General features: G+C 37.9%; 1 protein-coding gene across 3 annotated transcripts in view; it reads right to left on the reverse strand.

Moving 5' to 3' along the window:
* The window catches only part of LOC144969983 (ATP-binding cassette sub-family C member 4-like), a 63,908-nt gene continuing 51,381 nt past the window's right edge, over positions 1 to 12,527 (reverse strand). For all 3 annotated transcript variants that reach the window (XM_078909105.1, XM_078909107.1, XM_078909106.1), the window contains exons 21-30: positions 11,066 to 11,142; positions 10,094 to 10,244; positions 8,423 to 8,662; positions 7,077 to 7,183; positions 5,051 to 5,263; positions 4,154 to 4,309; positions 2,816 to 2,905; positions 2,336 to 2,508; positions 1,720 to 1,825; positions 1 to 1,061 (exon numbers count right to left, since the gene is read on the reverse strand). In XM_078909105.1, coding sequence (XP_078765231.1) covers positions 738 to 1,061; positions 1,720 to 1,825; positions 2,336 to 2,508; positions 2,816 to 2,905; positions 4,154 to 4,309; positions 5,051 to 5,263; positions 7,077 to 7,183; positions 8,423 to 8,662; positions 10,094 to 10,244; positions 11,066 to 11,142 — 1,637 coding nt within the window. In that variant the 3' untranslated portion in view covers positions 1 to 737. The remainder of the gene's footprint in view (positions 1,062 to 1,719; positions 1,826 to 2,335; positions 2,509 to 2,815; positions 2,906 to 4,153; positions 4,310 to 5,050; positions 5,264 to 7,076; positions 7,184 to 8,422; positions 8,663 to 10,093; positions 10,245 to 11,065; positions 11,143 to 12,527) is intronic.

The raw sequence follows: 12,527 nt of genomic DNA on the forward strand, positions 1-12,527 counted from the left end.
TTTTTCTGTTTTTCCCTTGGAAACTACGAATTTTTGACATTTCAAGTAGGCAGCTCTGAAAATGGAAATCTGGCATCAACATCGTAGGAGAAATTGCAACAGCGCTCTAATGGTGAAATGTCCTCATAGGAGTTTCTGTTGACGCGCCTGCACCTCTTGCTCCTTGCAATTAGCATAATTTGTGGATAAAGCTCTCTCTGGACTCTTGTGCTGCTATGTGGTCTAGTGGTATGACATTCGCTTTCGGATCAGAAGGTCCTGGGTTCAAGCCTCGCTCGGCGCATAGTTGAGTCCTTGGAAAAGGCGCTTTACTCATATTCTCTCACCGTACTCAGGTGTAAAATGAGTACCTGGCCGTTAACAGCGTTGTCTCTGTCCGAAAAAAAATTGCAATATTATTGCCTAACAGGCTTCATGTCACGTCCTTCATGTTGAGTGTTGCTATTGGCCAGGGACCCTTTGTAAATCGCTTTGAGCACTTTTAGTGGATATTGCTCTATATAAAAGCTCCATTTTATTTAGGATGCTCTCGTGATGTACTAGAAATCCGAGCGTGCCGAAATCCGATGCTCATAGTAGGCAATCAATACATTCGGTAACCCAGATCCAGTGTGTCGTATTGAAAAGAGTGTTTGAATTGGGCTTGTTAGAACCAGCGAGTACTGTATTGCATGGATTGTATAAGATCTAATAACGTTTTTTCTCTTCTCTTTGATTCTTTTTTAAAGTACTTCGAATCATAGTCTGTCGGTGGAGAATTTGTTAGTCGGCAACTGATTCAAAACACCGGCCAATCGGGACGAGTGAAAAGTTGGCAAGACATTTAGATTGTTCGGTGCTTTCAAATCCTTGCTGGGCAGCAGAGGGATGTCCTTGACATCTCCAGGGTCAATGTGGGGACAAACGTAAGGATGATTCTCGTGCTTGTCTAACGCCATCTGGCGGAGATGAGCAGCGGGCCCGGAGCCTAGCTCTGCAACAAGTGTGGATAGCTGGCTCTCTGGGTTTTGAAGTAGAGAATGAGGTGTGTCCACCTCTACAATCTTCCCGTCGTGGAATATCTGTGAAAATAAGAAGCAAAAATGGACACGTAATACGGTGATGTGGTTTTGTGGTATGGCACTCGCTTTCGGATAGGAGGGTCCTGTGTTCGAGCTTCGCTCGGCGCACAGTTGAGTTCTTGGAAAAAGCGCATTACTCACATTCTCTTAAACATTCACCACGATTCTGTCGAGATGGATGATTGTGTGCTATAAGAATGATTTGCTGTGAGAGAAATTAAACACTCACTATGATGCTGTCTAGATGGATAATGGTGTCGGGCAAGTGTGCTATATTAATGACTGTGCTGTGAGAGAACTTGCTATCTGCTAGTTTGACACTCGCCCACGGTTCGAGGCAACTTTTAAGCGTCGTATTGTTGAGTCCTTGGAAAAAGGCTCTTTACTCACATTATCTCACCGTATTCAGGGGTAAAATGAGTATCTGGCCTTTAACAGCGTTGTGTCTGTCAGAAAAAAATGTTACATCACCAAACAGCCGTTGTGTCTCGTAATACATGTTAAGCGTCGATGTTGCCTAGAAACCCCTTGTAAAGCGCTTTGCTCTATATAAATGCTTTATTTTTGTTCTTGTTTTTTTTTTGTTCATAGGTTTGTTTTTTAAAGCAGGTTTTGAAAGGCTACTCTTTAGTTTTGGACCTCAAACTAAAACACATACCATGATTCTGTCTAGATGAATGATGGTGTCGGGCAAGTGTGCTATATGAATGACTGTGCTGTGAGAGAATTGGGTCTGAAGAAGATTCTGAATGATGGTACCAGAGCTGTAAGAAAAGAAAATAATACACAGACAAGTTCAAAGGTTACTTTTTTATAACAAAACTATCGGATAGAAAAGGCTAGCAATGAATCGATTAAAAGATTTGAGGAATAAATATTTGTAGCCGACGAGTATCATTTATAATTTTGATTGTTTAAAAACGAGGTGTACTTATTTGCAGGTCATATGATCCAATTAGTTAAGGTCTCATTGTTGTAATGGAAATACTCTCAAATCTACGCAAAATAATGGTCCATAATTGTGTTTGGTGATTAGACCTGTAAATCAGTACACATCTATGTATGTGAACACATTATTAAGTCTGATAACCGGACGTAAATCTGGGCTTGTTATTGGAGAATATATTTCGTGGATTTGAGAAAGTTTTCCAATACAATAATAAAACCGTAGCAATTTTGATTATCAGATCACCAAATAAGTACAAATCGAGCGAGTGCTCTATCAACTGAGCTACCGGTACTTTTTGAGAATATTGTAAATAAAATTTTATTACTAGAGATCCAGACTGCAAGAAGGCTCCTCATATATGACCACTTTGGACTGATACAAAAGAGCTGTGGCTAAGCGTAGGAGCTGTTTCTGACCAATGGTCAAGTTGTCCGATATTTGGACGAAGTCTGTGGCCAACTTCTTCTTCAAAGACTTCACCATCTCTGTTAAGCGAACCTGAAAAAAAAGAAAGATAGAAATAACAAAAGTGAGTTCTATGACTAGACTCTATATCACACTTCCGTACACTAGAAAAAATACACATTAAAAAAAATAGCCTAATTTTATTCTCTTCATTTCTCTCTTTCTCTCGTCCCTCCCTCCCTCCCCCCCCCTCTCTCTCTCTCTCTCCCTCTCTCTCTCTCTCTCTCTCTCTCTCTCTCCCTCTGTGTGTCAGACCACTCTTTCTTCCAATATTATTCTGTTAAACAACTGTTTTCATTCATTCAGTCATACAAATACATTTGAAATCTTTCTGACTGACCTGTTCTAAAACCTTCCAGACTTGTGCATCTGTGTAATGACTGTCAGGATCAAGGTATTCTCTGACTGTTCCAATAAATAAAGTAGGGTTCTGACGAGGACAATGATAATCGTATAACCTGTAATCTTAGAATTCTATCAATTTCAAGAAAACATTATATGAAAATGGATAAAAATAGAAAGCATTTACACGGCTACACCAAGATCAATTCGCTTTAAAATACGCGTTATACCATCTTGCAAATAAGTGTGCCAAATATTTCTCTTCTTTCTGCCTCGATTATAAGTGATGGATTAATGTTTCTATTGCTTCTGTTCTTGGCTGAAAAAGGGTTTTAATAATAATAATAATAATAATAATAATAATAATAATAATAATAATATAATAATAATAATATATAATAATTAATAATAATAATAATAATAATAATAATAATAATAATAATAATAATAATAATAATAATAATAATTAATATAATAATATATAATAATATTTAAAAAATTATAATATAATAATATAATAATAATATAATATATATAATAATAATATAATAATAATAATAATAAAATGCACGCTTATATAGAGCAATATGACCGTTTTGAGCCCGAAACGCTCCATGTTTGGTATTCTGTACTTTTTTGAAGCTGTTATATTTATTTTTTGTTCACTACTGTTTCCAGTCCACAACTTCTAGTAGTTAATATTATCACTTGGAAATATAAAATAGATTTTATCCCTGACTTATTATTTTGGTCATTTTTCAATGATTGTAGTCTAGATATGTGCTAAACTTTGAATATTATCTCTGGGTGGGAATCCTGACCTCCCATAGCGGAGGTACATACTATGTCTTCTATCGTCCTATGTCTGTTTTCCAACATGCTTTCTGTCTTTGTCTTAGAATGAGACTACTTGGTTTTGTCCTGGCCCTGGCCGGATACCTTGGCTGGGAGGGAAACAGTCAAATGTATAGTTAGTTTTGGGAGATGATATTTTTTTCCTTTGTAAATCATCTCTCTATTACGTTTTATTTATGTATTATATATGATTTGTAAACATTTGAGTGTATTCCTCTTAGTGGGGATCTGTGCTTGGGTCTGGATGAGACTTTTAGGTGATCTCAATTTAAGTACACTGATAGTGTGCTCTTGGAATCTACATCTGTTCCCTTTTGAACCAATTCCCCTTTGTCTGCCTTATTCTTGGATGCTTTAATTGTAATTCTAGCACTTATTACTATCCCATTTTTCCCCCTTTTTACTGGCGCTGATATGACCTTAATGTGTTGCAAGCGCCGTAAAACCATCAAAAACAAAAACGAATATTATCTCGAACAACCTGAGAAATATGAGAGAGTTTGTCTCTGAGTTGACTTTTAGAAACATCCTTGATGTCCACCCCGTCAATCCTCACAATCCCCGTGAAATTGATGAGACGAAATAAAAGATACAAGAACGCCCTTTGCTCTGAAGCTGTGCTGAACATCATTCCCATCTGAAACACATTACAAAATATTGCATTATAACGTTGGATATGATTTCCTGTTCAAATCTTTATTATTACCTCATTATCCAAACATAGTTATGATTCCGTATTGAACATTTTGCGCTCACAGGAAAGATAGATGGTAAAAAGAGTGAATGTAGACCAAGAAAAGCATATTTGAATAGTTTGAACACGCTGGGTGACAAAGAAAGAGAAGAGTAATATTAGTTTTTTTGAGGTTATCTGATCAGAGAGATGAATGGCGTACCATGATTATCGATGTCTGGCACTAACTTGGTACTTGAAGAAGTTATGATTCCGGAAGTTGAATTTTATAACAATGAATGACCAAAGCAACTTCTGCTGCTATGTGGTTTAATGGTGTGAAAAGAAAATTTGTAAGATCGCCTATCAGGCGTCATGTCTCGTCCTACATGCCAAGTGTTGCTGTTGGCCAGGGGCCACTTATTGTAATCGCTTTGGTCACGTTTAAAGTAGATAATAATTAGTGAAAAAATGGTGACTATGATAGTGACCACACACACACACACACACACACACACACACATATATATATATATTATAATAATATATTACATTAATTGCATATGATAGCTATCTGGCTGTCATTGACAAAACAAATATTCATTCTGTAAAATTACACAAAACTTCTTCTGCATAGATTTATTTTCAATCAAAAATCGTATTTGATTGATAACCAAGTAGTGTATAAACCAAACCTCTTCTCACCTTTTCCTGGGCCCTGATACAACACCACATATTCTTCAACAGGGTGCCTCTCTTTCCAGATCCCTGAGTCCAAGCCGCCTGCACTGACACTCCTTCGCACGTCACGATCCCATAACGAGGCCACAGTTTGGGGACAGTGTCGTTCGTTTCCTCTAGCGGGGAGAGTTCTTGAGTCAGCTGTTTGTATTGGAGGAGGTGGGACACCGACTCCATCTGAAATTGGATGTTAAAAACACAAATTATGATTGTTTCCATTTCTATCTGCTCTCAACTGAAAACCTAATTGCCTTAATCAAGGCTTAATTGTCTAGTGGTATGACGTGACCACTCCTGCAAAGACTTAAGCCTAAATATCCCCGTAAGACACCAGAAGAATATCATATCTAAACTAAGAACACAACGCAAACCGCTCAAAACCCATCTTAGTAAAATTTCATGACACATCCCCTTCCTGTTCCTTATGCCAATACCCCAATGAAACAGTAACACTATTTGCTTAAATGTCAACCTCTTGAAGACTTCAGATGCAAATTCATCCCACCAAATCCAGGCATAAGTAACACACAGTATAGTAAGTCTCCTGGAAAAATTCCAAAAGACTTCTAACATATACGTCATGGCAAAGACCAAAGGGGTAGAGCTCAGATGGTCGCTGGTTCGGATAGGAAAGTAAGTAAGTAAGTCTAGCAGTATCACATTAGGATTGTCATCGGTAAGTTCCTGTTTGAGTACCGATGCGGTTGGTTCAAAGTTGAGTTCTGGGAAAAGGCTTTTTACTCAGTTATTCTCAATCGTAATACACGAGCTGGACCGGTAACAGCACTGCCTCTGTCGAAAACAAAATGTAACAGTTCCTTAAAGCGTCATGTCTCGTCCTACATTATATCAATAGTCGCTGTTGACTTCGGACTCCTTGTAAAGTGTTTTAAGCGTATTTATTTAGTTGCCAGTTTGTTTCATAAAAACGCATGAATTAAGGGAAAAGCAATAGACAGTTGACACAAAACGAAGAAGGAGTCGCATAGCTGGATAGATAGCACTCTCCTAGGTATCTGATGTCAAAATATGACGTCAGTAAAATATCATAATAACATTAACGGGTTTTAACACACAATCGTTTGTAGATTAAATTAACAAGCGACTGCCCACGTCATAGTATGATCGTTTTAAAGCTTAGATAAAAGGAAAATTCCCTTCATTCACCTCCAAAAGGGTAACTTTTCTTTATGGTCCATTCCATGGGAAGACTGGAGTGACTCAGTGCCGCAAAGTGACCTAGGAGTAGCTTCTAATGGTCTCTCAACACAATATTACGATATTACCCAGGCGGCGAATTCTAGGGTGAATGACTTGCTCAAGGTCACACGGGAAACGAACTCGGTACCTTCTTTTAATTAATCCTCATCGAGCAATGGTTAACATAAGGCATCTATCATGGACTTTCATTTCTGTCTGCCGGATGTATGGATACCGATTCTGTTCCATTTTAGGCCTGTCTCTTTAAGTTCTTCATCCAAGAATCTTCTCCAGTTTCTTTGGGTCTGTCTCTTTGTCTTTTGCCATCAGCGGTCCGGCGGAGTGTTGTCCTTGCTTGCTAAAGCAGTTGCCTTCATTCTGACAACATTATGTCCTATCCATATCGATCTTCTCTGTATAGTTGTTGATATGCTCAATGTGTTTGTCTTTTTTCTTATACTTTCATTTCTAATATTGTTGGCCCAATATATTCCTAAAATTATTCAGAGGGATGTGTTTTAAAAAGGATTCCAATTTGTTTTGCGGCTCCTTTACCAAAATTCTCTGCATACAAGGGGATTAAAAGGACATTACACTTGAACAGCTTCAATTTTGTTTTGGTTTGCAGTTTTTTTTTTTTAAAGTTTTTTTGTTTTGTTTTTGTTTGTGTTTTTGTTTTTTGAATCTCCAAATTTCCATCAGCATTGCAAACGCTTGATTCGCGTCACCCATTCTGTATTTAACATCTTTATCTGAGTTCCCGTCATTTGTTGACGGGACATAAACTCACCTTAAAATGTACAGCTGCTGATTTTCGTAGTGTAGGTTGATTTACAGCAATCAGGTTGAGGGCGTAATAAAGAGATAGACCGACTAGAGATGCTGGCAAGGACACACCTGTACAGATGTTAAAAATTGTATCGATTAGTAATAATCCTTTATTATGACTCACTTCTTACTTTGATCCTTCAACTTCATTGGGTTTTGTGGTCTATTTGTAGATCTTTGGATCTGAGTACGCATTGCTATGGGTGATGCAAAGTCCTTAGAAAAGACTCTTTACCAACATTTCTGTGTAAGTCTGTGTGATCGTATGGTATGACAGTCGTCCTCTGGTCGAAAGGACCAGGGTTTGAGTCCCCTTCTGAGCGACATATAGTTGAGGCCTTGAAAAAGACTCATTAATGACATTTTCTTACCATACTCGGGTGTAACATGAATAACTGGCAGTCAATAGCTTTGTCTCTGTCCGAACAAAAATGTAATATCACCTAACAGACTTCAGGTCTCGTTCTATACCTTAAGTCTTGCTGTTGAATAGATCCCCATGTGGAGCGCTTTGAGTGCGTTAAGGGGATATTGCTCTATATACATGCTCAATATTTTTAACTCAGATGGAATTTGATTACTAGAACGTTACTATTGCAGCGTAACCATCAGAAGTAATTGCCAGGACTCTGTTTTGTCCATTTAAAGTGGCTCGGCGGTGAAGTAGCTCGTCTTGTGACCATGTCAAGAGACGATGAGCTTGATTAGTGATTACATTGGTGTAAACGATTGCAAAACGTTGGCTCAGTGTCCTGTTCTAGTGAAAATCAATGGATACATAACCCAACTCGACGTAGGTGTGGATGAGTTCCTGGCTATGGCCAGTGGCGATTATTGTAAGAGTACTAGTACAAAAAGAACACCAAATCAGTTACTCGAACTATATTATGAAATACATATTTGATATGACCTGCTTGAGATATACATGAATCTTTCAGATGTAGAAAAGTGATTACATAATATTTTAAATACTCTCTTCATACATATTCATATCATTTATTATTATTTAATTTTTCACCTGAAATGACGTGAAATCATTATAAAGAAGTGAAATTAGCGAAGAGGAATAATGTAAATGGTGCTGCTCGAAGCTCGAAGAAATAAATAACAATGTGAAATTGAATGTAAGCTTCAATTTAATATACAAAATATACATTCCATATGTTTTTGTATATTAAATAGAAGCTTACATTTAATTTCACATTGGAATTTATTTCGAAGAGCAATAAGTAAACAAAGTGGAATTAATAGCATCATAATCATTAATTACCCATGCAATAATCATAATAATAATGAATTATCACGAACCAAATTGGTATTCCTCTACAAGAATGGACCCGATGAGGACCCCGGTGACTACAGCTAACCCCATAAGATCCACACGGATAGAAAACCACCTGGTGGCCGCCACATGGAGATAGCACGCCGCCGTGCTTCTGTCCTGGCACACGTCAAACTTGTGGATGAACTGCTGTTCCACACACAGAGACCTCAGGCTTTGGATGCCTTCCATACTGCTGACGACGTGCACACCCACCACGTTCTTGGCTGAAAACAACAAAGAGGAACAACAACGATAAATTAAAATTAAAGGAAATTTGGTAGTTGTTGTCTCTAACATTAAAGCAACGTGTGGTTAACTGGCCCGGCCGTACCCATGAATGTATTTTGAATGTCGTAACAATAAGTGACACATTGTTTTTTAGTTGATGTTCATAATAAGAATGTTGGGGATCCCATGAACGGATAGAAGGACAAATTATAAGGAAGTGATGGAGATAGATTCACGATTGTTGAAGAGGAAGAAAAGAGATTCAATTATTTATTTTTAGACAATTGCCAATAGAAAATATGCAATAACATAGAATTTCCAATTAACCTATCATAACAGATAAAATCAATAATTAAACAAGAATGAGGCAGACAAAGTTCATGGGGCATAATAAGAGAGAGAGAGAGAGAGAGAGAGAGAGAGAGAGAGAGAGAGAGAGAGAGAGAGAGAAAGAGAGAGAGAAACGTAAACTTGATTACAACAGAAAAGTTGGACGAAAAAAATGAGCACCCGACAGGCAACGACAAAAGATATTAGACGGTTTGACATCATTGGTGGAGACAGAAAGCTACACTGACATGCTGCAGAGATGGGTGCAGTGGAGTGGAATGGAGTGGAGTGGAGTACCTTGATCGCCAAAGTATTGAAGCACGGTACAACATGAATGAATTGCTTTTGCAAAATTGCAGCACATACATTCATCATGGGCATCCTGGATGGGTTAACAAAACATAACTTCAACTGAAATAGTAGTTCTTCGTAGCCATAAGGCAACGGAACCAGAGTTTATCCCGTTTTCTGTAACCTAGGACAGTGACACTTTCTTGTTATCCGATGATAACGATGATAATCAAATGCAAATTATTTTCCAAAATATCTAAATTACTACCAAACGAACTGTGGATACTGAAAAATCTACAATTGCATCCCAGACCGATACCACCTATTTGCTTGGAAACCAGGATAATCTTCGGCTTCATGGACCGGTGGTTCTGAAGGACCACTTTTTAAAAAATATTTTATTAATAATCAGATTAGCAGTGAATAAAATTTTGATTTGAAATAAATTATACATGTCGTTAAACGATTCTATTTGGTTGAGGCTTTTTGTTTTGTAGTCTGGTGCTATAATATTCGACCTGTGACCTGTAAGTCCCGGGTTCGAGTACCTTTCTTGGCGATGCGAAGTTGAATCTTTCAAAAAGGCCCTTTGTTAACAATAATTGTTCACATAACTCAGTTCTAAATTGGGTCCTGACCGGTAACAGAATTATCTCTGTAGAAAAACAAGTTAGGGCGCCTTTAAGGCATGTCTCTTCCTGCGTGTTAAGAATTGCTGTTAGCTGGGGTCCCTTGTAAGGTGATTTTGAGCACATTTAGTGGATATTAGTCTATATAAAAGCTCATTTATTGGCTTAGATACTTACATCTGACTTCAATCTGCTCGACATCTTGTGTGGCTTTCTGGAATTTGTTTCTTGCCAGCAAGAATAAAATGGTGACTGGGATGAGGATGATGAACAACCAATAGTTGATACAACCTATGGTGATGGCGGTGGCTGTGAGAATACTGAAAGACTGGAGGTTGGAGGGTCGGAAGGGGGGGGGGGGGGTAGAAGTTGTGATTAGTTTGTTGGTGTGATCATGGTGGTGGTGGTGGCGGTGGAGGTGTTAGTTGTAGAGGTGGTGGTGGTGGTGGTGATAATAATAATGATGATGATAATAATGATGATGATGGTGACGGTGGTGGTGGTGGTGGTGGTGGTGTAGGTGACGTTAGAGGCAATGGTGGTGACAGTTGAGGAAGTCGTTGGGTGTGACGTTGGTGATGGTAATGCCATTGAAGTGACAATACAACTTACGTCTTTGAGTGTTATACTTGAAGAAACCATTATAGTGTTAGATCTAATTATTATTCATTAGTAGATTTGTTATTGGTAATCGTGATGATGGCGAGCAATATGAGAAAGAGGAAGATTTGAAAAAAAAAAATAAAGGAGGAGGATAATGAGGAGTCACGAAATAATGCATAATACGGGTAGTGATTACTACTACCATGACCAATGTATAGCTGGATAGCTCAATGGCTAGTACGACTGCTCTCTCTCTCTCTCTCTCCATCTATCTCTCTCTCTCTATCTATCTATCTATCTATCTATCTATCTATCTATCTATCTATCTATCTATCTATCTATCTATCTATCTATCTATCTATCTATCTATCTATCTATCTCTCTGCCGGGCTGAGGGAGTCTACCGATCCTGAGGTTTGGTTCTCTCACCGTGATATTTTTATCCCCTATCATTATTGATAAAATTGTCAGCTCTAGACTTTTTTTTTCTGAATTTTAAACTATCAATGATATTGTCAGATTGATTATAAATACTCTAGTATTTACCTGGAAAGAATCAAAGAGCACAGTCGGTATGGAGTCTACAATTCCGATGTCCCGTAAGAAATGGACGAGAACAGCACCTGTGTTCAAAATAGATTCGTAAACGACATGTTTGATTGACACACATTTGAGCATTTTAAGCATTTATATATTATATAAACGTACTCAAAGCGCTTTACAAGGGGTCTCAAGCCACAACAGCAACACTTAAATTGTAAGACGAGACATGAAACCTGTTAAGCGATATGTCAATTTCTTTCCGCCAGAGATAACGCTGTTATCGATAAGTACTCGTTTTACATCTGAATACGGTGAGAGAATAGGAGTAAAGAGGCTTTTTTTTTCCAAGACCTCCTTAGACTTCACCACAGTAAAATATTGAATACATTCCAACTCCAAAATAGTCGGATCTCTTGGTTTTTAAACATATGATTACACCCAATCGTTTTAATCAATTCAAATTAGACTCATTAAGAACTTAGGAAAATTATTTTCCCATTATTTTGTTGTATTTGGATTTTTAAAATACGATATCAGTTTACTTACAATACTACATTTTACTACTGTCTATTGCTAATTTACGTGTTCTCAATTTCAACTGCAAAGGGGTAATTACAGGTTATAAAGGCCAGTGATCCCTTACGTGTTCTCAATTTCAACTGCAAAGGGGTAATTACAGGTTATAAAGGCCAGTGATCCCTTACGTGTTCTCAATTCAACTGCAAAGGGGTAATTACAGGTTATAAAGGCCAGTGATCCCTTACGTGTTTCTCAATTTCAACTGCAAAGGGGTAATTACAGGTTATAAAGGCCAGTGATCCCTTACGTGTTCTCAATTTCAACTGCAAAGGGGTAATTACAGGTTATAAAGGCCAGTGATCCCTTACGTGTTCTCAATTTCAACTGCAAAGGGGTAATTACAGGTTATAAAGGCCAGTGATCCCTTACGTGTTCTCAATTTCAACTGCAAAGGGGTAATTACAGGTTATAAAGGCCAGTCATCCCTTACGTGTTCTCAATTTCAACTGCAAAGGGGTAATTACAGGTTATAAAGGCCAGTGATCCCTTCATATCATATCATATTATATTATATCAGATCAGAACATTTATATTTATTACACTAACGATTATTAAAGGTAAGATGTAACAGTGTAATTCTATAGGCGTTACTATGACAGTGTGATTAAAGCTCACAAACCAGAAGATCACTTAGTCCCGTTTATATACTTGCACCACGAGGGTCCCTATAGAGCAGTTGGTAGAGAACTCGCTTCACATGAAAAGTGCCTGAGATCAGTTTCGGGTGCAGTCGAGATACTGTTTTCAGTGATTGGGTAGCTGGATCTGTTAGAACTAGTGGAAAGTACTTTGCTATAGACTAGCATCCAATCCAAAGGGTAGCAAGAATTTGCTATTGTCCGTTTCCCACTATAGAAAGTCGGATCAATTCCGGCTCCGTGGGCTT

Source organism: Berghia stephanieae, chromosome 4, assembly GCF_034508935.2.
Source record: "Berghia stephanieae isolate SIO BIC M18660-M18661 chromosome 4, UCSD_Bste_1.3, whole genome shotgun sequence".
NCBI classification, from domain to species: Eukaryota; Metazoa; Mollusca; class Gastropoda; order Nudibranchia; family Aeolidiidae; genus Berghia; species Berghia stephanieae.